Source organism: Delphinus delphis, chromosome 6 (assembly GCF_949987515.2).
Source record: "Delphinus delphis chromosome 6, mDelDel1.2, whole genome shotgun sequence".
NCBI classification, from domain to species: Eukaryota; Metazoa; Chordata; class Mammalia; order Artiodactyla; family Delphinidae; genus Delphinus; species Delphinus delphis.
In genome coordinates, this window is record NC_082688.1 from 6,491,609 (window position 1) to 6,519,031 (window position 27,423).

The 27,423-nt window shown below is 53.9% G+C and overlaps 1 protein-coding gene across 1 annotated transcript; it reads left to right on the plus strand.

The window, feature by feature from the left end:
• The first annotated feature begins 4,768 nt into the window (after positions 1-4,768).
• Positions 4,769-18,523, plus strand: PTGES (prostaglandin E synthase). Its single transcript, XM_060013278.1, has 3 exons — positions 4,769-4,960; positions 8,309-8,391; positions 16,162-18,523. The coding sequence occupies exons 1-3, from the start codon at positions 4,832-4,834 to the stop codon at positions 16,409-16,411; spliced, it is 462 nt and encodes a 153-aa protein (XP_059869261.1). The 5' UTR covers positions 4,769-4,831; the 3' UTR covers positions 16,412-18,523.
• Positions 18,524-27,423: the final 8,900 nt, after the last annotated feature.

A 27,423-nucleotide genomic window follows, 5' to 3' on the forward strand; every position in this document is an offset into this window, starting at 1 on the left:
CGCATCAGGAAGCTGAGATTTGAGTAAAGACTTGAAGATGAGTTGTCAACCCAGTGGATGGCTGGGGGAAGAGAATTCCAGGCGGAGGGATCAGAGAAAGGACAGTGTCTGGCATGTTTGAGGACCAGCAAGGAGGGCGGTGTGACTGGGCTGAATGAATGAGGGGAGGAAGGAGAAGAGGAGTTCCGAGAGAACCAGATGGGGACCAGATGGGATAGGGCCATGGGCCATGGGCCAAACTTTGGCTTTTGCTCTGAGTGAGATGGGAGCCACTGCAGAGTTTGGAGCAGAGGAGGAATGTGATTTGACTGATGTTTTGTTGAAGCTAAAAAGGAAATGCCTAGACTCCTGGGCCTGGGTGAGTCAGAGATTGGGGCCTCTTTGTTTCCTTGAGAATACAACCTCCTCTATGCGGGGAGAGGGAATGGCTGCACACTGCTTCAGGCCAACACCAGGCCAGGGTCCTGTCCCGGAGCCTAGAGGGATTTCTCCATCAGTGTCAGAACATAAACTCCCAGGGAAGGTCTCTGATTGGCTCTGCTTGGACCAATCGCAGTGCCCAGATGCCAGGAACATTGTGATTGGCTGGTCTGTGTCACATGGCTGCCCCACACTAAGAAGATGCAGTAGTCTGGCTGCCCCACCAGGGTTACAGGCAATCGGGGTGCAAGGAAAGGAAAGGAATGTTGTGATTTCCCACAGGAAGGTAGAAAGGAGAGGTGAGGTGGCAGACAAAAACAACAGTCCTTCCTTGAATTGCTCATCCCAAGGGGAGCCCAGGGTTCCCACCTGGTGGACCTCTGACCCAGGACGGGCTGCAGAGCCATCAGAAAGCACTCACTCATCTCCATTTGCCTCTCCCATAGACCACACACCACATTTCTCAAACATTGCTTCTCTGAGGAGGCTTGATGCCGCGGTGATGCCTACAACACGAATCTGACCTAAAAGGTCACTTCAGTGACAGTGATTTTTATCACCGCGTTTCCTCCTCCCTGGCTGGAGAGAGCCCCAGCAGTATTCACTGAGGTCAGGAACCAGTGGCGAGGTGGAGCAACTTCCTCCTCTCTCTAAGCCTCCTCTGAAGTCACAGACAATTAAACAGCGTGCAGAGCCGGGTCTCTGATCCTCAGGAAATGCCGAGGAGGGTGAGCTGGAAGAAGGCTCAGGCATGGCTGCCGCTGTCTGCTCAGGGTGGTAGAACTGGGACGGGAGAAATTTGTGGGTTTTTTTTTAATACAGTATAGTAACACATTTTGATTATACAGCTCGGTGAATTTTTATGTATATATCCACCTGGGTAACTATCACCCGGGTCAAGACATAAAACATTTCCAACGTCCAGGAGGCCTCCTCCCGGGGTGGTCTCAGGGCCTTCTCTTGTCCTCTTTCTTTTTTTAAATTTTTTTTTAAATTTGGCCACACCTCTTGGCTTGCTGGACCTTAGTTCCCTAACCAGGGATTGAACCAGAGCCCTAAGTAGTGAAAGCTCGGAGTCCTAACCACTGGACCACCAGGGAATTCCCTCTCTTGCCGTCATTTCTGTGCAAGCGCCAGTGTATTTTCTGGGGGCCTTGGGGCCAGGCCCACAGTGAGCACTCCCATCCCTGACCCTGTCCCCGCCCCACCCTGCAAGGCGGCACAGGGGTGGGGGCACCGATCCCATTTTACATGCAAAGAACGTTACTGGAGCTCAGAGAAAAGTAACACCACCGTCACCATCTCCACCGAAAACAACAAGGGCAGCTCTGCTGACTGAGGAAGGCTGTAGGGAAATTCTTGGCGGAAGATCAGAGAAGGGCTTGTTATCCTTACTGGGCCCTGGCTTAGCTGGTTATTTTCAGCAGACGATGAAGAAAAGATTCCTATCACAAAGTCACACACACGGGTCAGAAGGGCCTCCCGACAAAGTCCCTCTTATTTTCCGCTGTGGGTAACAGTAGGTAATCACCTGCTCCTTGCCCATACTGGTTTTCCCAGCCTCTGCTGGTGAGGTTTCTATCTTGCTGTTTTAGAAGACCAAACAGAGCAGAGCACGCCCCCTGGTCCAAGGAGGGATGAACACAAGCGTCCCCTCTCGGTTGTCTCTGGTCCACAATTCTGGGGGTGGTGCAGAGATCCCAGCCCCGCAACTGAGCTTTTTGACAAGGAAGACAGCCCCCTGCAGTGGTTCCCCTGAGTTGGGGGCAAGAGAAGCGGGAGTCCTCTGTCCTCAGACAAAAACATCGGCAAGGAGCAAGCCAGCACAGTCCCTCCCAATCTAGTGTCAGAGATAAAACACGTTTCAGGACATCCAATGCCTTCTATGTTCGTCCGTGATCGTGACCTACCATTTATCTCATGGGGCTGGGACAACCCAGCCCGGCAGCCCCATGCTGCAGAGACATGGGTGTCGGTTTACAAGCTCATCTTTTGTCCAGATAAAGGAAGGCTTGGCACATGTAAGTGGACAAGAAGCCATCCTTCACCTCACGTCCCCCACCCCCAACCTACTGCCCCCAGCCTCAGCGGCGGGGGGGTTTCCAAGAGTCTCCCTCCTGGCAACCCTGCTAGGTAGGCATCATTATTCCCGTTTTGAGGAAGGGGAAACTGAGGCTCAGAGGCTTCTGCAGATGGAGGGCCGACTATGTGCCAGGTGCCTGATAATTAGACATGATTCTTCCTAGTTCCCACAGCTGCTGTGGGGAGTGACTGACCGTCGGCTGCATTTGACAGTTGAAGAAGTGGGTTCAGAGAGGGACGTTGCTTGCCCAAAGCCACACAGCTGCCACTGAGGGCTGGCTCTGGGGTTTGATGCCAGCGGAGTCTGGCTCTAGAGTTCACAGCAAGTGTCTTTGCCCTCTGGCCAGGTCTTTCCTTGGTCTCTGCTGCTTTGGGGCACAAGCCAGAACCAGAACCAGGAAAAGAACCAGGTATAGTTTTTTGACGTAGGGAAGCCGTTTTGGCCTAAGCCATTTTGTGATCTAAGCTGTGGCCACAGTGCTAGTCCTTGAACAGATCTCAGTAATAAGGAGCTTAAGGGAACAAAACAACAAACTGTTATCAGGCAGGAGGAATAACAATAACAAAGATAATTTATCAGTTGTTACAACTCCTGGTTCTGTTTCAGTGGTGCTTCAATAGCCCGAAGCACTTTCCCGAGATGTTTTGCAGAATTTAAACACCCCCCTCAGGCGCCCGACCACCAGATCTACTGAAACCTAGGGGACGGTGACTCTAACATTTTCTGACCCTCCTGACTTCAATCACCTAAAGCTTGGATGCGGTTGACCTCTGCCCCAAGTCTGCGCTGAATTCTCCTCTACTCGAGCCCCTCTATGCATACGCATATACCCTCAGCTTAAAACTTCCCCGCTTTTGCTGTTAACAGACACTGCTTTGGGAAAGCTCCCCGGTGTCCGCCTTACTTGCTGCAAGTCATAAATCCTTCCTTCTCCCCATCTTTGGCTCGTGTGTCTTTCGGCTCAACACCCACCAAGGGGCGAACCCAGTTTTCAGGTAACAAGACTGACACTGCTGTCCCTCTGGGCAGGTCCAAGTTTGGAGTGGGCACCGGAAGCTGAGTTTTCCCTCTTCCCCACTTCCCCAGGGTGCCCCTGCAAGCAGGAGCAAGCCGTGTTGGCAAAACTAAAGGGATAAGATCCCTGCCTCTACCGAGGTCCCACCCCAAACCTGGGGAAGGGGGCCAAGGGGAGGGGAGGACACGACAGGATGAGGATTTTGAAGCAGGGGATTCAAAGGGGTCACGAGCTGTTGATGCTTTCTCCCGAAGAACTGGCTCTTTTGGGAAGTTCCTGTGATGAACAATGAAACCATTTGCCCGGGAGTCTCCTGGCAAAGTAAAGTGATACTGAAAAAGACAGTAGACCACTGTGCTAGTTTCCTACAGTTGCTGTAACAAATGAACACAAATGTAGTGGCATAAAACAACACACATCTGCTATCTCACAGCTCTGGAGGCCAGAAGTCCAAAATCGATTTCGGTGGCTAAAGTCGAGGTGTCCACAAGGCTGGTTCCGGGGCAGAATTTGTCTCCTTGTCTTGTCCAGCTCCTAGAGGCCACCTGCGTTTTATGGTGCACCTTCCTTTCACCTTCAAGGCTAGCAGTGTAGCATCTTCTCTCCTCTCTGACGTCTGCTGTCTTCACATCTTTTCTCCCCCTAATTCTACTGCCTCTCTCTTAGGAGGACCCTTCTGATTCAACTGCATTCACAGAGAATCCAGGATAATCTCTCCATTTGAAGACATTTACTCAGCCCTTGCAAAGGCCCTTTGCCACGTTCTGTGACATAGTCACAGGCTCTGGAGACTGGGATGTGGACATCTTTGGGGGCAGGGGTAGGAGGAGCACAATTCAGCAAAGTCACATCAGTGTAGGTCTGGCTGTGGCTCAAGTGTCCAGGCTGAACGTGGGGACAGATAGCTTGGTTCTCACACCCTGACCCTCAGGGCGGTGGCCACAGATCAGTGACTCTGCCACCTGTGGAAGTCCTGCCAGGCTCCTGGCTTTGCTGCACGCCCTGAAGACAGGCACTGCCATCCACCCCCGCCCCACCACTTGACAGATTGAGGAAACTGATTAGAAAGTGTTTAAGGATTTGCCAGGGAGGGGTGGGGCGGGGCCAGGGGCCCGATCGGGAGCCCCCCTGGCTCTCTGCTTCTCCCAGCATCTGGGGGCAGAAGTTGCGGCTGCTGGGAGGTGGGCGGGTGCAGACAAGCCTCCCGCGTGCTCTCCCCGCCCCTCCCTGCTCTCGGAGACAGAGCCACGCGCCCGAGCTCGCAGCCGCTCGCTGTCTCTCCCGGAGCTGCCGCCGCTGCTGCCACCGCCGAGATGCCTCCCCCCGGCCTGGAGCTGATGAGCGGCCGGGTGCTCCCGGCCTTCCTGCTCTGCAGCACGCTGCTAGTCATCAAGATGTACGTGGTGGCCATCATCACGGGCCAAGTGAGGCTTCGGAAGAAGGTACGTGCCGCCCTCGGGGACCCCAGCCCCGCGTGCGCTCCCTTCTCTCACCGCCGGGAAGGCTGGGGACGGGACCCTTGGCCCAGATGTTTTCGGGGCCAGAGTTTGAGCGGGCGGGCTCGGGACCAGGTGCCTCTCCCAGCCCTTTGGGATGGCTTCTCTGCGGCCCTTGGTTTCAGCGGGGCCCGCACCTCCTTTTCCTCTGTTTTAAGAGCATTTGCCATTTGCCGTGCCACCAGGTGAGTTCTCGGCACAGCAGGACTCCACGAGTGCCGCTGAGCTAGGCCGGCGGCTCAGAGAGAAGCAGGTCCCAGAGGGTGGAGTGAGGCAGCATTCAGCCTCCGTCCGACCTGGCGGCTTCCCGCACCGGAGATCTGATGTTTGGGTGGGGTGGGAACCGGCAGAACAGGAGGCCAGAGAAGCCTTTAAGTGGAAATTCCCAGCTCTCCCGGCAAGGTCGCTCCCAAACCCACCGCAGCCTCCCTCCAGAGGCCAGGTCTCAGGCAGGCTGCGCTGAAGTTCTCGGGGAGGAATTTCCCCCACCGATCCGCCAATCCGAATCCTGGAGCCAAAACAGCAATAAAGACGCCAAGATCTGAGCCGGTGGGGGCGGGCGGGGCGGGGGGGGGGGAGCAAGGGGGCGGGTGGACCTGTTCCAGGGCGGCCGCTAGCCCGCGGGGCAGCCAGGGCCAGGGAAGTGGCAGCAGCCGTCCTGTTAGACAAAGAGAAGCCCAGGGGTACCTCTGATCATCCCCCCAGGTATTTCAGAGAGGCGTTGTTTCCGACCGTGCCCCTTCGTCCAGTTCCGAGGCGAGAAAGGCCGGCGCCCACGTCGTGCCATGCCGGGGGTGGACACTGGGGAGAGGAAGGTTGCTCAGCAGCAGGGCTTAGCAGGTACGGGCAGGACCGAAGGCAGGGCAGCTCCCCGGATGAACGAACTCCCAAAGCAGAGGCACACGCATCGTGCTGACTTCTCCCTGCCCCGGCCCATCCTGGGATGCAAGATACAGGCAGCAAGCGGAGACAGCCGCGTTCACCCATTGAGTCCTTCCATGGAGCGTTTAATCCCCACCACCGCCCGGGGGGCGGGGGGAGTCGGCGTGGGGGCATATTCAGCTTCTCATCCAGTTGAGGAACCTGAACTCAGAGAGGAGACATCTCTTGTGAAGGCCACACAGCGGGGTTGGAGCCCAGGTGCCCAGCTCCGGAGCCCACTCCCTGCCATGGCGGGGATGGGGTTCTCACCAGGGCCGTGCGGGGCCCAGAGCTTTTCTTTTAATGTGAATTAGGGAAGGAAGAGGCAAACCTGTTGGGGTGCCTGTCTACCGGGTCAGTAGGGAGTGGCAGAAGGAAACCTCCCCTTGGGTTGGCTCCGGTTCTCCCTACACCACAAATTTCCCTCTCATTCAGTCAGTCAGGGAGGAGCTGGGGAAGCCACACCGTGGGGAGGTGACGGATGCCTGGGGATGCCTGGGGAGGTGACGGATGCCGGCTCTGGCTCCTCCACCCATTAGCCTCGGGACCATGGGCAAGTCTGAGAGCTTGATTTCCTCATTTGTAAACTGAGGATGGTCACAGCAGTGCCAGGAGAATACAGCTCCTGGCACGGAGCAAATGACCCACCAGCGCTAAGTCTTCATTACTTATTAACAGTTGGAATTGACACGACAGGCCAGAGATCTCTTGGTGGGAGTGTATCTCGAGGCCTGACCCTGGCCCCAGCTAGAGGCAGTGCTTATGCTTCTGACGCTGGGGCTCTATCCCTGTCTGCACTGCCGCTGGCTCCTGGCCAGGCCAACTTGTATTCATGCTGTCTTCAGGGGTGAGCAAACACCCAAGACAGCTGCCCACTGAATGCCGAGACCCTGAGAAAGGTGTCACAGGCCCACGGACTCTGCAGGGCCATCAGAATTGGTGATTCCATGACTTAAGGGCCAGCAGAGAAGAATTCTGGGCGTTGGGAAATCCTGATGGTGACAAGCCCTGCATTCACCTCTGGGCTGGAGCAGGGGCAGACCCACCAGGCAGGACAAAAAAAAAACCCCAGCACTTGGGAACAGATATCTCAAGGGCTCATGAATCAGAAGCAGCAGGATATGCAATTTAGAAAACGTGCTACAGAGATTCGGGTTTGCTGTGGGGTTGGTGGGGCTGGCTGGCTGGTTGCCCGCAGGGAACAGTGCAGCAAGAGCGACGGGTGTGACCTCCAATGACCTGAGTGTGACCTCAAGTCCCTCTTTTGCACTGACGATTCACCGAGCGAGCGCCCTCCTGGCGCTGTGCTGGGGCGTCTCCACTTCTCTCCTTTGCTCTTCATGTAGTAGATGAACCTCATTTGATCTGGAATTCACAGATGAGGAAGCTGAGACCCAGAGAAGTTCAGAAACCTGCAGTTAGTCGGTGTGGAGCTGAGTTTCTCACCGGGACCTGTCAAGACCCTCTCATTGCTCTTAGTTCAAAGTTTAAATTCTTAGGCTCCTGCCTCCAGGACCCCTGCTGACCCCTGCAACTTTATCTTGGAACTCTGTCCCTTGCTGTCTATGCTCCAGCCATGCTGGTTTTTCCTTCTTCATACATGCTCTTCTTCTGACCCCAGGGCCTTTGCACAGGCTGTTCCGTATGCTATTGCTATACCCCTCCCTCCTTCTGGTTAAGGTTGATGCATCCTTCAAGCCTCAGCTTTACTGTCACTGCCTCAGAGAAGCCTTCTCTGATCCCCAGCCTTGGTTGGGTCTCCTGTGAACATTCTCAAAGCACACCCAGTCTTCTGTTTCTCAACACTCACCACCTGGTCTTCCCTGGTTCATTGGCAATTCCCTCATTACACTGTGGGCTTCACGAGAGCAGAGATAGGAGGGCCTTTTCCTTAGTCTTTTCCGGCTGCTCTACAACAAAATGCCAGAGACTGGGTGGCCTATCAGCCACAAAAATTTATTTCTCACAGTTCTGGAAGCTGGGAAGTCCGAGGTCAAGGAACCGGCAGAGGTGGTGTCTGATGAGGGCCTACTTTCTGGTCCATAGATGGCTATCTTCTTGCTGTGTCCTCACTTGGCAAAGGGGTGAGGCAGCTCTCTGGGGTCTCTTATAAGAGTGCTAATCTCATTCAAGAGAGCCCCACCCTTATGACCTAACTGCCTCCTTAAAGGCATCACACTCGGGGTTAGGCTTCAACATAGGAAATTTGCAGGGACACGAACATTTAGTCCGTAGCAGCCTTGTTCACGGTGAGTCTCCAGCACTTCGCACGCAGTAAGAGTTCATGGGTGCTGGTGAATGGCCACGTATGTGCCTGCCGGTCGACTGGGCCGTCCATCTCATGAATGGTAATTCTCTGCTGATGTATTCCAGGCTTTTGCTAACCCTGAGGATGCTCAGAGACACGGAGGCCTCCAGTATTGCCGGAGCGACCCAGATGTGGAACGTTGTCTCAGGCAAGTACCACTGGCCCCTCAGCCTGATCATGGCCTGTCCTTTCGGGCCCTCTTCTGAACACGGGGGCTTGGAGGATGCCCAGGGGGCCTAGGTCTTCTGCCTTCCAGATCCTCTTAGACTGTTTTCATTTATTCATTAATTTAAGTTCTAGTGACTCGTGGAAAAGTGATATGTGCTCGTGGCTCAGGATGACAGAGTTGGAATAGGATGTTCAGTGCAATTTCAGTCTCTGTCCCACCTCTGACCTGCAGGTCCTGCCCAGATCTGCTCCCCAGGGGCCAGTGCTGTTACCAACGTCTTACATCTTCTCCGAGACACTTTTCCTGCATTTACTACACACACGCTATGCTTTTTCCTTTCTACCCCCAAAGGATCACTCTTCACCCACTGATTCATACCGTCCTTTCTTCACATAACAGAAATGGTTTCATAGCAGCCCATAGAGGGGCCTCGTTCATTACGTCGGCACTGTAGCATTTACGCCATTTCTCTGTTAAATAGATGGTCCGTAGCTGGTCCAACCACTTACCCTCCGATGGCATTTAGGCTGTTCTAAGTCTCTCTGTGTTATGAACAGAGTGCATCAAAGCTTCTGTCATTTTCCTTTGTGCGTCAGTGTGAGCAAAACTGCGGGCTGCGATCAAATGGTAAGAAATACTGTCAAATGGTACACAAGTCTAGACCCACAGCTGGTGTGTGAGACGTGTCTCCGACCCTGCTAACTCTGTATCCACTTTTGGGTGGATCCTTGCCAACATGATGGGTGAAAATCACATTTCAGTTTTACTTTGCATTTCTTTTTTTTTTTTTTTTTTTTGGCTGTGCTGTGCAGCTTATGGGATTTTAGTTCCCTGACCGGGGATCGAACTCAGGCCCTCAGCAGTGAGAGCACGGAGTCCAAACCACTGGACTGCCGGGGAATTCCCTACTTTGCATTTCTGAGTGCAGTTGAACATTTTTTCATATGCTTAGCGTCCCCCAGTCAATCTAAAGCAATTTTTCTTATTATAAAACTCAGAACTAGTCATTGCAGACCATTTGGTTAATATCGAAAATACATAGAGCCAAAAGGGGAAAGCCACTCACAATTCTTGTCACTGTTAACGTGTTCATCGATCTCCTCTTTGTCGTCTAAATATTTTTCATAACACTAGGTGTGCATGGTACACCTTCTGGGCGTTCTGATTTTTTTTCAGTTAATTATTTCATGAGCACTTTCCATGTCAGTAAATACTACTCGAAAAGTGATTCTTAAAAAAGGGAGGCAGAAGGAGTTCCCTGGTGGTGCAGTGGCTGGGACTCGGTGCTTTCACTGACGTGGCCCAGGTTCAATCCCTCATCAGGGAACTGAGATCCCCAAGCCACATGTGGGGCCATAAATAAATAAATACATAAATAAATAAATAAAGGCTGCGTAAAATTCCATCAGAGACTAAAGGTTAATTTCACGTAGCCAGTCTCAGTGGTGGGTATTTTAGCAGTTTCCTCTCTGCAGTTTTACACCAATGGGATGGAGAGCCAGGAGGAAGCACTCCCAGGGGATGGGGGTTGTCAGCAGGCGTGGGATGGGTGTGGGGAGGATGGGTAGCTGGACAGGAGTGAGACAGACACAAGCCCTCACCTAGTTCTTGTCACATTCCCATGAATCACCGGCAGAAATGGGTGGGACCAAGTGGTATAAATAATAGAGATTCTTTTCTTTTTCTTGGCCATTGAAAATAACATGCACTTGTGGTTTTTAAAAATTACAGAAATGTGTAATGTAGAAAGTGAAATTCATTGCCATTTCATCCTTTCTAATGTAACTACAGTATATAGTCCTTCCTACGAGGTCCATCCATCCATCCATCTATCCGTTCATTCAACATTCAACGAGCACTGACCATGCGCTAGCTACTGTGCTAAGCACTCGTTGTACTTTGGTGAACAAAAGCCTCACCCGTACGTGAATCCATACTGGTGACCCTCATGCCACCTGGTTGGCATGACTCTCCGGGGCAGTGGAGAAGCGTGTGATGAGTAGCAGGGGCAGCCGGTTGCCAGGCCAGCTCAGAGCAGCCACCCAGAGTGCTTGGCTTCTCCCAAGGGGTGAGGGGTCTGTGCAGCAAAACTTGCGTTACTTGTGGCACAGGAGTGGTTACACAGGGTCACGAACACTTTGTTTATATTGGCTGCAACCGTGCCAGGGAGAGACCACACACCCGTGTGGTACCACGATGTCTCCACCCACCCAACACGATTCTCATTTCTGAACAAAAGGACACGTCATCTACAGTGCTCATACTCAAGTAGCTGAAATTCAATTCAGCACTTTTTTTTTTTTTTGGCTGTACCACATAACTTGTGGGATCTTAGTTCCCCAACCAAGGATCAAACCCGGGCCCCCCGGCAGTGAAAACACCCCAGTCTTAACCACTGGACCACCAGGGAATTCCCCAATTCAACACTTTTCTTTTCTTTTCTTTTTTTAATTAATTAATTATTATTATTATTTTTGGCTGTGTTGGGTCCTCGCTGCGTGCGGGCTTTCTCTAGTTGCGGTGAGCGGGGGCTACTTTTCGTTGCGGTGCGCGGGCTTCTCATTGCGGTGGCTTCTCTTGTTGTGGAGCGCGGACTGTAGGCACACGGGCTCAGTAGTTGTGGCGCATGGGCTTAGCTGCTCCGCAGCATGTGGGATCTTCCTGGACCAGGGCTCGAACCTGCGTCCCCTGCACTGGCAGGCGGATTCTATCTATCTATCCATCTATTTATTTATGGCCGCGTTGGGTCTTCATTGCTGCGCGCGGGCTTCCTCTAGTTGCAGCGAGAGGGGGCTACTCTTTGATGCGGTGCACGGGCTTCTCATTGCGGTGGCTTCTCTTGTTGCGGAGCATGGGCTGTAGGCGCGCGGGCTCAGTAGTTGTGGCGCACGGGCTTAGCTGCTCCACAGCATGTGGGATCTTCTCGGATCAGGGCTCAAACCCGTGTCCCCTGCATTGGCAGGCAGATTCTTAACCACTGTGCCACCGGGGAAGTCCCTGAATTTTCTTTCTTTATTATTTATTTATTTTTTTGGCGGTATGCGGGCCTCTCACTGTTGTGGCCTCTCCCATTGCGGAGCACAGGCTCCGGACGCGCAGGCTCAGCGGCCATGGCTCACGGGCCCAGCCGCTCCGCGGCATGTGGGATCCTCCCGGACCGGTGCACGAACCCGCGTCCCCTGCATCGGCAGGCGGACTCTCAACCACTGCGCCACCAGGGAAGCCCTGTTTTATTTATTTTTTATACAGCAGGTTCTTATTAGTTATCCATTTTATACATATTAGTGTATACATGTCAATCTCTATCTCCCAATTCATCCACCACCACCAGCCACCCCCGCCGCTTTCTCCCCTTGGCATCCATACGTTTGTTCTCTACATCTGTGTCTCTATTTCTGCCTTGCCAACCAGTTCATCTGTACCATTTTTCTAGGTTCCACATATATGCGTTAATATACGATATTGTTTTTCTCTTTCTGACTTACTTCACTCTGTAGGACAGTCTCTAGATCCATCCACGTCTCTACAAATGACCCAATTTCATTCCTTTTTATGGCTCAGTAATATTCCATTGTATACATGTGCCACATCTTCTTTATCCATTCGTCTGTCGATGGGCATTTAGGTTGCTTCTATAACCCGGCTCTCGGTAAATAGTGCCCAATGCAGCACCCTTTGAGCACCTCTTAGCTAATGATGTCATATTCATTTGGTGAGTGTTGTTGGTGACCTTCCATGTACTGTTATTTACTGGGGCTTACTATGCCGGACCTGGGGGTTCCTGGGGCCCCAGGGCTCCTGCTGACTTTACATAACATCATGGAACCTCGAGGGCGCAGGGGATCACACATCCTGCCATCCGCTACCGGAGAACTGGCTGGAACCTGACAGGAGACGCCCTGGAAGCAGAAGTGAGTTAAATATTAGACCAGAGGTTTTAGTGCAACCAGGGCCGCCTTCTGCACAAACAGGAAAGCACTTTGGTCTCAGTTCTTGGAGCACAGATCTGCCTTGCAGATTAGCTCAGGCTGGAGCCCAAATGTGAGACCAGCTCTGGGAGGGGTCAGGAACCAGGTTTCAAGGACAATGATGAAACCCAGCCACGTCCTTTGAGTGATTCCTATCGAAGTCTCCCGGCCATGTAGGTTTGGGCCAGATTCTGAGTTCATGTGAATATGCAACTTCATTGGGGCCGGCGGGTGTGTGTGTCTCTGCGCGGTCCCGAGGAAGGAAGACAAACACTTGACCCAGACTTTGAGATATTTCTGATTATTTGGAGTGTGGTGCGGAGACTTCATCTGAGTGAACTGGTTTGTCAGGAGACTGGGTCACAGAATCTCAGCGCTAGAAGTCCTTTAAGACCCCATCCAAACACATTATTTTGTGGATGGTGAACAGAGGTCCAGAGACAGAGACCTGCCCGAGGCCAGGGGTCTAACGAGCACCCTTGGGGAAGTGCGAGGCTCCTAGCCTCGCACCGTAAAATGTTTATGAATTTGGCCTGGGCGTCTGAGGGCGCTGGGATTCTGGCAAAACCAAGAGCTGAAATTAGCTTTAGCAAGCATGTCCGGGACAGGGCTGGCGGTGATGATGACGGTGCCAAAGAAGATGGCAGCTAAATTGGGGCAAAACTACTCCGTGCCAGGCAGTGTTCTAAGCACTTTATAGGAACCAACCCACTCTGCCTCCCAGTAGGCTTCCAAGGGCGGCACTAGCATCAATAGAGGAAGAAGCAGGTTTGCCAAGGCCGCATCGCTCGTGAGCCCAGGCCATCTGATATGGGCTCTGCTCTCCTTTCAAGAAGGCGGTTTAACTCTATTTTATAACCTGCCTTTAAAACTAAGCAGGCGTCACCTCATATCAAACCTGAATTCAAGGAAATCACCCGTGCAGATGGAGAGCCTGGGAAGGGAAGAGGAGAGAGCTAGCGGGGCTGCCAGCAGCTGTCCCTGCCCAGGAAGCCTGGGGGGAACTGTAGGGCTCTCTCCGCAGTCCTGTCACCGGATGCAATAAAAGGCAGCCGGTGTTGCAGTGTCTGTTGACGGGAGAGGCAGGCCTGACGCTGCAGGGAGCCATGCAAGTCCAGTCTAGCGGGAATTTGCTCTGAGTGGTTTTTACCTTAAAAAACTGGTCATTAGTGGAATGACACATTTCGCCCAAGCATTTCTCTGGTACGTGACTCCCTCCATGTCTCTCGATTCGGATCCCGGGGTAGGGGTGGCGGGGAGGAGAGGAATGAGCTTTCTCGGCATCACGCCTGTCCTCGGCGCCACTTGTGGCTTCGTGGGGGCCCCATGGCAGTTTCCGTGGGGACTGGGCACCCCAGGGGCTGAGGACCTTTCTCAGCTCCCAGCCACCTCTCCTCCCTCAAAGGTGATCTCTGAATCCTCTAGTCCCAGTTGCTGGAGCCAGGAGGGAGGGCTGCCCCTCCCATCTTTATTCCTCTTCTGTGCCTGGTGTCCCCCCACTTCTTTCCCTCACCTGTGCTGTGGGGTTTGGCCGAAGATCCTCTCAACAGCTCTCTAAAAAGTGACTCACTCTCAGAATGTAAATACATGCTTTAAGGAGAAGTGTCTCATTGAATGGGTTTCATGCGCTAGTTACGCTTTTCCTGAAACTTTCCGAGAAATATACAACATGACAAAAATACTCCCAGCTGGTACCATCTCATGAGTCAACCTGTGGGAGGAAGACCACCTTCTAGGACACCCTGACTTAACGTAAAATAGGTTTTCCAAGGTGTCTGTCTCATAGCATGTTAGGGGATGTTGGTGTACACAGATGATCTCCATAGCATGGGGTTAAATAGCATGATTTTAGAGCAACAGTTGCTGCCTCTTCCCCAGTAAGGTAAGGGACTTGCTCGATTGAGGAATTGAAATGGCCCCAGTCCTCAGCTTCCCCCTCTTCATCACTGTAGCCAAGATCTGGCCACGGCCTGCTTCTCTCACATGCATCCAGCAGTATTTCCCTCAGCTGGTGAGACCTGCCCTGCTGTAGACTTGCTTTCCCTGGGGCTGTGTCCCAAGGTCAAGCTTTGGGAATAAAGGAGAAGGAAGACTCATGTTGGCTCCAGGATATGGGGACAGAGACACTAACCGCGGTGTCCTGAGTTTGACCTAAGATCCAGGCCCTGCTGGGTTTATGGGAGCTTTTGTACACTCAGATTGAATTCCAGACCCCTTACCCTGCTTCATGAGGCCCCTCTCCCCCTCTTACCCTGTCTCCCTCCCTCTTACGTGCCACACTCCAGCCACATGGGTCACTTTTCTGAGCCTTGAACACGCAATGCTCATTCCCACCTCAGGGCCTTTGCACAGGCCCATGCTTCTCCCTGGAGAGTTCTTCCCCGGCACAGATGGCCCCTCATCATTCAGGCTTCAGTACAACGTCTCCTTCCCTGACTACACCCACCCTAGTCATGACACAGAGACCCCTGCAGCCCTGGGTTGCTGAGTGCTTCTCCCCTCTGCCTTGCCCAATTCCTAGCGTCCACACACCCTGGCCCTTGCCTGAGGTCCTTGCAAGTGGCAGGGAAACGGAGGACTCCGCGGCAGGTCCCCACACAGGGGCTGCTGGGCTGGGCTGGGCCCGTTAGTGCAGTGTTGGTGAGATGCACTCCAGCTGGAAGGCTTGGAGAAGGGGCTTCAGTTCTAGAAGCGTCCCCGTGCCTCACACACGTGGCCTGTCCTTGGGGGAGGTCACGGCCCAGGCACCGCGTTCCTGTTTATTTGCGCTTCCAACATGCCATCTCTGGCTTTGGTCATTTGCTCAGTGTCTAATTTATGGGACTTGACCTCCCCACCCTCCACAGAGGAAGCTGCCCATTAGTAGGAATCATGGAAAATGTGAACCAACTTTGAGCAGAAGTGGATGAGTTTTCTTTGTCGGTCGTTTTTTCATGGCAACGTTACACACAGCCGCCCCTCCCCCCCCCCACCACATATACTCACACACTTGATATTTTAAACAAAGAAAGAAACAGGATAGCGCGGATGAAACAGAGCTTCGCCGCTGTCCGGCGATTGGCTGGCTCCAGCGAGTGCAAGTTGTCCTTATTATCCCTGAGAGGAGGAAGGCTTTGCTTAGATTTAGGGGCAGAAGAAGACAGAGCCAGGCGTGGATTTCAGATGCGTGTTCTTAGCCCATCCCTCTGGGGAGGGCCCAGGAACCTGCATTTGGAAGGAGGACGGCCTCAGAAAAGCCCTGCCTTGGTGGTAAAGAGCACGGGCTGGGGAGCTTCCTGGTGGTCTAGTGGTTAGGACTTGGCGCTTTCACTACTGTGGCCCGGGTTCAATTCCTGGTCGGGGAACTGAGATCCTGCAGGCTGCGTGGTGTGGCCAAAATTAAAAAAAAAATAAATAAAAGAGCAGCGGCTGGAGGCAGACCGAGGCTCCAGCCCAGCTTTCACTCAACCCCACTGAGCCCCACTGTTCCTGCCTGGTGTCCAAGGCCAGAGGGGAAGATAGGGGAGACCATGGCAGGGGCTGCTAAGAAAACCAACCAGCAGCCCTTCGTGGCTCCCGGTCTGCTAACAGGGTTCACTTTCTGAGCTGCTCACCGGCACGAGCTTGGAGTCACCGTCGCCCCTGCCTCTGGGGTATCTCCTTGTCTTGGCCATGACGGACGTGAGCCTGGCACCCCCGAGGTGGTCCCCAGGGGTGTGGGGCCTTTCGGGGCAGAGGGTCTCAGCTCCCAGGACATTCTCAAAGCCGACTCCTGGCTGACTGCACCCCCTTGCCTTCCCAGAGCCCACCGGAATGACATGGAGACCATCTACCCCTTCCTGTTCCTGGGCTTCGTCTACTCCTTCTTGGGGCCTGACCCCTTCGTTGCCTGGGTGCACTTCCTGGTCGTCTTCCTGGGCCGCATGGTGCACACCGTGGCCTACCTGGGGAAGCTGCGGGCGCCCACCCGCTCTCTGGCCTACACCCTGGCCCAGCTCCCCTGCGCCTCCATGGCCCTGCAGATCGTCTGGGAAGCAGCTCGCCACCTGTGACCAGCCGCTGACACTTCCTCGGCTGCCGGACCCCTGGCCACGAGCCACCGGGAGACCAGGTGCCCCTCTGAGATTGTGATAGGCCCCGGCGCCTGGTATCCTGGCAACCAGCTGGATTCCTCGGTGAAGCCACCGATTAGAACTGTTTAGAGACCGGTTGTCACGACTGATAGAAAATCCTTCCACTTAAAGAACAGAGCATGGAAAGTATCCCTCCCTCTTCCTCCCCAAGTCTGGGAAGGGTGAGCAGAGACTCAGTTCAGGTTTCTGAACCTAACGACCCTCTGAATGCAGGGCTGTAATAAATAAGGACTTCTCACCTCCACCCCAGAGATGCTGATTTAGCTGGTCTAGAGGGGAGCCTGGGCGTCTGCATTTTTAGGAAGTTCCTGTGAGTCCCAGCAATGGCCGGGCCTGGGGCCCACTGCCAGTCCCCTCTAGGGGAGGGCCCAGGACCGGCAGGTGGGAGTTTCTTTCCCGGTGGGAGAAGGGTTGTGCTCCTTTGTGCCCTGTTGACACTTCCCTGTGCCACATTCCTTTGCTGCATCCTTCTGTCTTGGGCACAGGTGCCGAAGGGAAGGGCCCACAGTAGGGTCGGCTTTCTCTTCCCGAGGCTTTAGTTGCTCCGAAAGGCTGTCATTCAAGGACAACGGGCTTTGAAGGACCAACTGCTAAAAGGAAATTTTGACTCCTTCGGTATTTGCGAGGCTTGAAAGCCGCAAATGTGCACCCCTGCCGGGAATCGTGTGTCTCTCCTGGACTCTTGCAGTAAGAGCATGTGGCTTTAGTCATTAATGAAGTGTCTGACCAGCTTGGCCCCCTGGCGGCTGGTTCCCGGCATCCACCACCAACCAGGCTGGCTGGGGATCCGGCTCGCCCGACACTCTTGCGGGTCTGTGTCTGGGGGCGAAACTGACAAGACACAGTCTCTGGCAAACACACAAACCCACCCAGACGAGGGTGCTGAATCATGCAGAAAGCAAGCAGGCTGCTGGGAGACACCCTCCCGCCTCCTGCCGTGGGCCAGTAAGATGGTCAGTCAAGCCCATTTTTACACATGAGGAAACCAAGGCTCAAGGTGGACTCCCTGCAGTGTGGGATCAGCTCTGAACCCCGCCTGTCTGGCTCCCCCAAACTGCTCTAACCATTGTGAGGTCCTGCCTTTCCCCAGACCCCCCTCCCCAGCGCTGCCCCTTTCCTCCAGGATCTAGGGAAGCCCCCCTCACACCTGGGCATGGCCTCCTCTCACAGCGCTGCAGCCCCCGAGCTTCTGCCCCCGCGGACTGATGGGTCTGCCTAGTGGGGGCCTCACTGGGGACCCGGGGTTCCCCAGACCTCACTAGAAATCCGAGTCGGCCCCCCTGCCCGGCCGTGCTAGGAGGTGGGATGGGTAGCATTGCTTCCTGGTGGTGAGATGAGTCTCTGTTCTGGGGCTGCAGCCGCACGTCTGGAAGCAGAAAGCGCGTGTCCCTGTATTCAGTGTCTGCTGTTTGCTAAGCACCGGCTGAGCACGGTGTTCACAGTTTTTTTTCCACTTGATCCTCCACCCCAGGAAGGAGGTATTTCTGCTTTTTGATGAGGAAAGTAAGGCTCAGGAAGGAGCTGTAACTTGCCCAACATCCCTGAGCTGGGATGTGATAAGAGAAGAGTAGACCCAGGATGTGTGCTTGTGTTTTAATACTTTCCCTTCCCAGACCAGGGAAAGAGGGACTGAGAGGGCAAAGTGCCCAGCTCAGACCCGGGTGAGGAGGGCATCCGATACCCACAGGGACCCTGTGACCCTGGGACCGAGGGAGGGGGCAGCTCCTCGGAACTGCAGAGACAGCAGCCCCTTGTGCACTGGCCCATCATTCGCTCCCTGCCCCGGCCCCCGGGACCCCTCAGATGCTGAGCTGCAAACAGGGTGGGGGGACGGCAGGACATCAGACAGTGACAACCCAAGTACTCAGTGCCCTAAGGGGGGGTGGGCAGTGGGAGCACAGGGAGGGCCTCTAACCCCTGCTGGGGAGGGGCTTCCTAGGGGACATGACAGCTCGCCTGCCCTGGGCGTAAGTCAGACCGGCTTTGGGGGCGCGTCCAATCCAGCTGAGGAAAGATGAGCAGAGCTCAGCCCCCCGGGGTCTTGTGCCTGGGAAGTGGCGGGGGGCGTGTGGGAGCGGGGGTGGGCGGAAAGGGGCTCATTCAAGGCCTTGGGGCCTTGTGGGGTGGGTTCAGAGCCAGGGTGAGGAGAAGTGGGCGAGGGGTTAGTGACGTGGCTCTGTGTCCCAAGAGAACTTCCGAGAAGCCACATGGAAGGCAGCATGGTGAGGTTGACAGCTGGGCACTGGCTCTGGTTCCCAAACTGACGCAGACAGTGCCCAGAGGTCCCTCCAGTTTCTGGAGGGGCCGGGAAGAGGCAGGCGCAGCCTGACGGCAGGGAGGGGCAGCTGGCAGGAGCCGGGCTTTGTTTCCAGGGTAGACCCGGAACCCTCCAGGATGGGGAAGGGCTGGGGGCGGCTTCCCGGAGCAGCTGCCCCTGGGGCTGAACCACAGCGCCCCTTTCTTGGGCAGCGGCAAAGTGAGCACTGCAGGTGAGACGATGCGGGTGGGCTGGCCTGGCCAGAAGCCCCACCCACACCCCGCCCCAGGCCATCCTGGGCGCGGTGAATTCCTCTGACTTCGCCTCCATCGCACCCCATCCAGATGCGGGGCGCCCTCTTGGGCTGCCTCCTCCTGACCCTGGACTGTGGGTGGTGCGAAGTGTGGGCAGTGCTGGGGGCAGGGCAGTGCTGAGCAGCAGCCTGGGGGCAGGCAAGGACTTTGGGGCCCAGCCCAGGCTTGGGAAACCGGAGCTGCCCCTGACTGGAGCCTGGTGGCTGGGGGCAACTTCTTCTGGGCTCTGAGTGAGCAGGAAAGCCCAGAGCCAGCCTGGGGTATCACACAGACCCCAGGGTCAGGGCCCTGGTCTGTGAGTTAGGGGCCCTCTCCTCAAAATGTTGCCAGTTTGGTCCTAATGCTATAGAACCTTTCACCCCCACCCGGGTACACACACTTCTTTTTTTTTTTTTTTTAATAAACTTTATTTATTTTTGGCTGCGTGGGGTCTTCCTTGCTACACGCGGGCTTTCTCTAGTTGCGGCGAGTGGGAGCTATTCTTTGTTGTGGTGCGCGGGCTTCTCATTGCGGTGGCTTCTCTTTTTGCGGAGCACGGGCTCTAGGTGCGCGGGCTTCAGTAGTTGTGGCACGCGGGCTCAGTAGTTGTGGCGCGTGGGCTCTAGAGCACAGGCTCAGTAGCTGTGGCGCACGGGGTTAGTTGCTCCACAGCACGTGGGATCTTCCCGGACCAGAGCTCGAACCCCTGTCCACTGCATTGGCAGGTGGATTCTTAACCACTGCACCATCAGGGAGTCCTGAGTACACACCCTTCCAAGGAGGAAGGCCAAGACAGGTGATGGCTGGTGTGCCCTGTCCACCTGGGCTCCCCAGTCTCCTGTGAGGGCCCCTCTGGGGAACCACTGGGGCTCCCTCGTTTAATGGATTCCTTGTCTCCAGGCTTCCAAGAGCCTCCCTGGTATGTGACAGACTTGGAGGAACAGGCAAAGATGAGAGGACAAAGGGGCCTGGTTTTAGTCCTGGAGGTGGGGACAGAACCTGGGGACTCCCTTAATTCCCACAGAATTAAGGGCTCCTGGGGTTTCTGTGTGTGTCCCTGGGAGGCCATTGGCCTCAGGAATGGGCTTCCAGGCTGGCTAGGGCGGAAAGATGGACTCCTTCTTACTCCAGGTGTGCTGGGCCTTGGGCAGTCACAGAAGAGGGGTGTGTGTCCGGGTGGCTGGGAACCCAGGCAGGATTCCCTGAGAGGCATCCTTTGAGTTGGAAGCTGAAAGGTGGATGAGATTTTAAACTGTTAATTACAGGTACCCACAAGTAATGGTCACTATCAGAGGTTTAGAAACTATAGAAAAGCTCAAAGAAGAAAATAAAAGCTTCCTGTATTCTCACCACGCAGTTGTCCTGGTCACGCTCCAGGTCATTGCAACAGCTCCCAACTGGATACCTGCATCCACCATCCACCCTTGGCCCCCACCGTCTACTCCCCACCCAGGGCCAGAGGCTTCTGTGTGCCAGTCCTCCGGTGGCTTCCCCCTACCCAGAGGAGGCTGGCGAGGCCCCACGCCATCTTCCTGCACCTTCTTCACTCTCCATCTCTCCCTCTAGAATGTGCACTCCAGGGGGACAGGGATTTGGGTCTGTGTTATTCTTGCCGTGCCTGTGTCCCCAGGTCTTGGAAGAGCACCTGGCTTCTAAGGCGTTTCTATTAAGTGAATGATGTGTAAAATGTGTGTGTGTGTGTGTGTGTGTGTGTGTGTGTGTGTGTGTACACATAGGGTAGAGATAGGGATTCTGAACTGTTTCTATCCAGGATGGAATTCCACAACAAAAAATATGGATCGAGTCTTTGCGGAGATGTCGTCGGTGTGTCACAGATGTGGGTGGCATCTGTGCTCAGGGTCTCACAGCCTGGCCTTTTCATCATCACTTGAGATTTTCCCTAATAATACATCTGCACTTCCTCCCAGGGCTTTTGATGGTCAATACCATGAATTTTAACAGCTCCCTGGCACTCCATCATCCCGGATACCCTCATCATTTATTTAATCTGCCCTTATTGTTGGATAATTAATTTTCCAGGCTGCATCAGCATAAGCAATGCTTTCATGGGCACCTTTGTCCATAAATCTCAGTGCAGATCTATTATTTTCAGGTACGTTACTAGAAGTAAAATTACTGGTCCGAAAGGCATGCCTGTTTTTAAGACTTGTGGTATATACTGTTCTCCAAAAAGATGGTTCCAATCTGGATAGAGTTCTAAAAAGTTTTGTCAATTTTTAGAACCCAAGTAGGGAAATTTACAAGTGTATATATAAAGAATAGAGACCACCCACAATCCCACGTTCCTGAGAAAACAACTGTTCACGCTGTGGTTTATGACTTTCCAGATTTTTAAAGTATGCATATTAAATACACATACAAATTATATGCAATATACATAATATGTATATATCTATGCATATTAAATATATAATATTTATATTTTATATATTACCTCTCCTCCCTGGAGATCCTGCCGTGTGGCCACTCATGAGACGGTGGTTGCTCCTCTTGGTATCTGTGCCCGCCATGAACATGTTGAGTAGCTTCACTTTTTAGAGTTTGAATTATGAAAATAATAGGGTTTTTCTTTTCATTTTCCAAATATAAAATTACAACGTTGACTTGTTCTTTTTCAAGCCACACACATCTCCCCAGACATGCCAATGCATCTTCTGTCTAGAATTTAACTTGCTTTTTTAAAAAAGTTGACACTACCTTGTAACCCTCTGGGGAATACATTTTCACTGGCAGAGTGGGACTGGGTGGGCAGGATGTTGCTGCAGGCGGACAGTAGGAGGAGGGGACTGAGTTGTCAGGACTGTCTGAATAACCTGGAGTAGGGGACAAGTCGGGTTTAAGGGGTGGATGCTAGGACCTCAAACACCTGGCCTGGGTGATGGTACTTTGTGGGGAGGGCCTTGGGGAGCCCCAGAAGGCTTTAGGCAGGAGAGGGACATGATCAGGGCTGTGTTTTTTTGTTTGTTTTTTAATTTATTTTTATTTTTGCCTGCCTTGGGCCTTCGTTGCTGCGCACAGGCTTTCTCTAGTTGTGGCGAGAGGGGGCTGCTCTTCGTTGCGGTGCGCGGGCTTCTCATTGCAGTGGCTTTTCTTGTTGCAGAGCACGGGCTCTAGGCACATGGGCTTCAGTAGCTGTGGCACACAGGCTCAGTAGTTTTGGCTCACGGGCTCTAGAGCGCAGGCTCAGTAGTTGTGGCACACTGGCTTAGTTGCTCCGCAGCATGTGGGATCTTCCCAGACCAGGGCTCGAACCTGTGTCCCCTGCATTGACAGGCAGATTCTTAACCACAGCGCCGCCATGGAAGACCCAAAGCTGTGTTTTAGGGCAACTAATCTGTCGGCTTATGCAGAATGGCCTGGAAAGTGATAAGATGGCAGATAATTTGAGCAGCGGCGTCAAGTCTCCTCTGTCATGGGTCCCGCGGTTCTTTGGGTGTCCTGTGGGCAGAGGGAGGCCAAGCTCAGGAGGACTTCCAAGCTCCATCTCCATCTGCATTGGTTTTCTACACTGGATAACAAGTTGCCACAAACGTAGCAGCGGAAAACAACACCCAGGGAGTTCCCTGGTGGTCCAGTGGTTAGGACTCTGTGCTTCCCCATCAGGTGGCATGGGTTCGATCCCTGGTTTCCTGGTCAGGGAACTAAGATCCTGCAAGTTGCTCGGTGCAGCCAAAAAAGAAAAAAAGAAAGAGAGAAAACAACACCTATTTATGGTCTTACGGTTTCTACAGGTCAGGAGTCTGGGCACAGCTTAACTGGGTTCTCTGCTCCGGGTCTCACAGGCTGCAGTCAAGGAATCCTCAGCTGAGGTCTCATCTGGAGCTCAGTATCCTATTCTGAGCTCATTCAGATTGCAGGCAGGATTGGGTTCCTTGTGGTGGTAAGAATGAGGCCCTTGGCTGCTGGGGGCCACCTCCTCCACAGGCAGGTCACAGCACATCTGTTTGTTTCTCAAGGCTGGTGGGAACGCATCTCTCTGCTCCGAATCTCTTTCAGGGAAGACCTGGACTCTCTTTCAAAGGTTTCACCTGGTTAGGTTAGGCCCACCGAGGATAATCTCCCTTCGGATGAGTCAAAGTCGACTGATTAGGGACCTTAATCACATCTGCTAAATCCCTTCATCTTCACCATATTCTATTGGTTAGAAGCAAGTCAGAGGTTCCACCCCTACCCAAGGAGACGGGATTACAAAGTGTGTGTCTCCCTGGGGAAGGAATCATGGGACCATCTTAGAATTACGTCATCCACACCACTTTATCAAGTGCACCTTCCAGTTTCAAGGTGCCCACTCCTGACTCCTCATATCCCAAGCTCGATCCATTCCCACTTCTTCTAAGGTGTGAACTAAGAGCTTAAGAAGTTCTCAAACACGCTCTTTCCAGCACTTGCAATAGAGAAGGGAATTCCTGACGACCACAAAGCTTCAAGACCTGAAGGACTAATGGTGGGATAACAGGAGCAGAGAGGAGAGCTTTGGATGGGGGCCACTCACTTACCAATAGGTATGGAAAAGACAAGTCCAGCTCTGACTGAGGCACCCAGGGGGACATAAAAGGGAAGAAAGCACTTTTTTTCATTTCAAAGAGCTTCTCATGTAGTTGAGACGATCACATGGGCCTGCTTGTTCTGCTTCCCTGTGAGGTTATTAGTCTCATTACAGAAAACAGAGAGACAAGCGGATTGTGAGCCATTATCAAATTTCAAGTATTTACAACCTGCTTTGGGTCTTCCCAGAATTTTTACACTGCATCTATGAAAACATACGACAAACAGCCATCTTGGCACACGTTGCTTCCACCCCCCACCCCACTGTGGATTATTTTTTGAAGTGCGGCTTAGAGGTAGAATTACTGGGTGAAAGCATGCAACGTGTTCGTGGCTGTTGGTACATTTCCCGAAAGGCTTGTGCTGATTTTTATGCTGTGACCCCTGCTGGTGATTTGGGATTTGCTTGTTTCTTTGTCTTTGGGTCAGGAGCCTGCGGCCATCTCTGGCGATCTGTGTGGGAGAGGGCCCTTGTTCTCCCGGCTCTGTGCCTGGCGGGGACCCCACAGCGCCCTCCAGTGGCAGGCAGCAGAGGTGCAGGAGCTTTGGTCCCCGGCTGGTGCCCAAGGAGCGTGGGCTTGGAAGGGACAAAGGGAAGAGCCAGGTTCTCTGAGGAGAGAATGTGCAATTTCACCCCAGAACAGGGAGTATTTTGACTTCCCTAAACTCCACCGCTTGCTCTGTGTTTTTCCACCGTATACACCACAGCGCTCATTTATGGAGGGTAACTCTGCCAACAGCCCTGTGAGGTGGCTGCTGTTATCACCCCATGTTACAGAGGAGGAAACTGAGGCCCGGAGAAGTGCCTTGCCCAAGGTAAAACTCTGGTCTTAATTTCTCAGGTTTTGGGTTTTGCAAGAGCCAGACTGCCTTTCCTTCGATTTCTCTCTCTTTCTCTTGACTCAAGTTTCTTTATTTCAAACAAAAAAACAGAAGCAGATACATTCAGTGCCCTGTCCCAAGCTTGCTTGGCCAAAAGGGGAAAGGGAATCAGAGGGAGAAGGATTCCAAGTTCTCCCAGCCCGGGACGGGTGCCCAGGAAGCTGCCTACACAGCCCTGCAATTAGGGCTACAATCGTGACAGCAATGTTGGAATATATTTTCTTTCACAAGGAGGGCCGCTGGGGCCCCTCCCTCAGCTCCCCAGAGCAGCATGTGTAAACGATTAGGCCGGTCTGTTTTTCCTTGAGCGCTTGAGAGGAAGTGACATTGACATCCTTGTGGCCCCATGGCGGGGCCAGCGGCTCTATGGGAACCGGGCCCATGGCTTTTTCTGAAGCTGGTGTTCTTGGGACCCACCTTCCAGGCCCTAGTGGGAGCCCCCGGCCAGTGTGACCCCACCTCTGCTGCAGGCAGCCCCAACCTGGCGATGCTTCATGGCCCTCCCTCTGGACTGAAAATAGAAAGACCAGATGCACCTCCATCTGGGTTCTGGGGCACTGCCCAGGGCCTGGCTGGGCTCGTCCACGTGCTCACAAAAAGGCCGCTCTTCCTGGCTGCCCGTGAGGGCACAGCTCTGGGCCCTGTGGGCCGGCCCTTCGCTGGTGCAAATCCTTGGGGTGGATGTCAGCTCCTTGGGAGGGAGGACCCTGCTCAGACCAGGACGGCCCCAGTGCTTGCCTGGGTGGAAGGGCAGGCCAGCATCTTCCCGACCCCTCTACCAGGTGGGTCCTACTGCCAGGGTCTCTTCCTCCCAGGCATCCACATGCTTCAGCCAATTCCTGGCCCCCTGGGCACCCCCTCGTTCCCCAGCCCAACACCTAGTCATCAACCCCTGTCCCTGCTGTGTCTGGGACACCTCCCAGATTGCCCACTCTGTCCCCATCTGGTCCAGGCTGCCATTTCTCCTGCCTGGACATCCAGCCCAGCCTCTGCAGGGGTCTCTCTGCTTCCAACAGGGTCCAAGGGGCGGGTCCCTCCACCCAGCAAATCCCCTCCATGGCTCCTCACCGCCAGGGTGACATCCAAACTTTATTTTTTAATTAAAAAAACAATTTTTTTGACTGTGCCATGCAGCATGTGGAATCATGTTCCCCGACCAGGGATAGAACCCATGTCCCCTGCAGTGGAAGCACAGAGTCCCAACCACCGGACCGCCAGGGAAGTCCCGACATCCAGACTTTAGATCTGGCCACACAAGCCCCACGTGAGCTGTCCCTGCTTCTCTCCATCTTCATCCTGCAGGAGATCCAGGCCCAGAACTGTCCCCACTGGCCCAAAGAGGCAGCTTCTGGCCTACCCCAGGGCCTTTACACATGCTGTTCCCTTAGCCAGAAACACTGTTCTCGCTCCCCTCTTTGTCTGGTGGACTCTTCATCCTTCCAGGACACTTCCTCCAGGAAGCCTGCCTGGATGCCTTAGACTAGGTTTGGGGCTCCTTGGGCTTGGTGTGGCCTCTGAAGCCAGGGACCCCGTGTCAATTCTCTGCTTTCTCCTCAGGGCCCAGTGTAGGGCCCTGCACACATATAGTATTTCATAATATTTGTTCAGTGAATGAATGGCAAATAGAAGCCCAGAAATCACTCACCCAAGGCAGAGGCCAAACTGAGCAAGAAAACACAGCTCTGGCTGTACCCACCTTCCCCCTTCCCCCGCCATACACACACACAGTACAGGGTACAGGCCAACCCTTTGCTCTGGCCGCCGTAGTCAGGCCGGCAGAGCCAGCTCCATATATCAGCAGAATGCCCCCTCCCCACGCCTTCAGCTGGAGCCTGTGCCTCACCTCATCGTTTCCCACCCCCCCACCAAGGACCAGAGTCCCAACTGCCCAGCCACAGGGAAGACACACGGCGATGGTCCCCAGGGCCTGTTGGCCCATCTGAAGGGGACAAAGCTCACCCCACAAGAACCGTGTTTTCTTTTTTGTTTGTTTTGTTTTCTTATTTATTTGTTTATTGGCTGCATTGGGTCTTCGTTGCTGCGCGCGGGCTTTCTCTAGTTGCGGCGAGCCGGGGCTACTCTTCGTTGCGGTGCGCGGGCTTCTCATTGAAGTGGCTTCTCTTGTTGCGGGGCGCGGGCTTCAGAAGTTGCAGCACACGGGCTCAGTAGTTGTGGCTCGCGGACTCTAGAGCACATGCTCAGTAGTTGTGGCACACGGGCTTAGTTGCTCCGCGGCATGTGGGATCTTCCTGGACCAGGGCTCAAACCCGTGTCCCCTGCATTGGCGGGCGGATTCTTAACCACTGCACCACCAGGGAAGCCCAGAACTGTGTTTTCATGGTGGAATTCCCGATGGAGGATGGGGAAGGATCTCTGGGGGTAAATTGGGGGAGATGGGGAGGGTCCTCACCTCACTCAGGGGTTAGTTACACCTTCTAAAACAAAAATGGGGACCATTCCTCGTGTTAGGATTGTCACGTGGCTTTGACCTATTCAAGGTCACCTAGAAGATGCAGCCTGTGGCTGGTGGGGGGGGACACTGGCCCTTTGGGGGGGCTTTGATGTGGTGTGGGCGGGACAGACTAGAGAAACGGGGGTCCATCCATGGAGTCCAGAGGTGTGACGGCTGTGTCACTGTGAGGGCCGCCCCTCCGGAGGGGCCGAGCGTCTTTGCGCCCTCTGGGGGTCAGGAAGTGTTGTCTTACTTCCTGGGGGCTGGTTGCAGAAATGATCACTTTATTATATTTTATTTTTTCCGGCTGCATGGCTTTTGGGATCTTAGTTCCCCGACCAGGGATGGAATCCGGGCCCTGGCAGTGAAAGCAGCGAGTCCTAACCACCGGATGGATCACCAGGGAATTCCCAGAAATTATCTCTTAACTTCCCTGGAGGGTGCGCCCATCAGCAGGCGTGGCACGGGGCCAGGTGGAGAG

Excerpts from the sequence above, each read along its gene's own strand:
- PTGES (XM_060013278.1), top strand. The coding sequence starts at position 4,832 with ATGCCTCCCCCCGGCCTGGAGCTGATGAGCGGCCGGGTGCTCCCGGCC. Across the intron at positions 4,961-8,308 it reads AAGTGAGGCTTCGGAAGAAG|GCTTTTGCTAACCCTGAGGA; the intron begins GTACGTGCCGCC and ends GATGTATTCCAG. Across the intron at positions 8,392-16,161 it reads GATGTGGAACGTTGTCTCAG|AGCCCACCGGAATGACATGG; the intron begins GCAAGTACCACT and ends TTGCCTTCCCAG.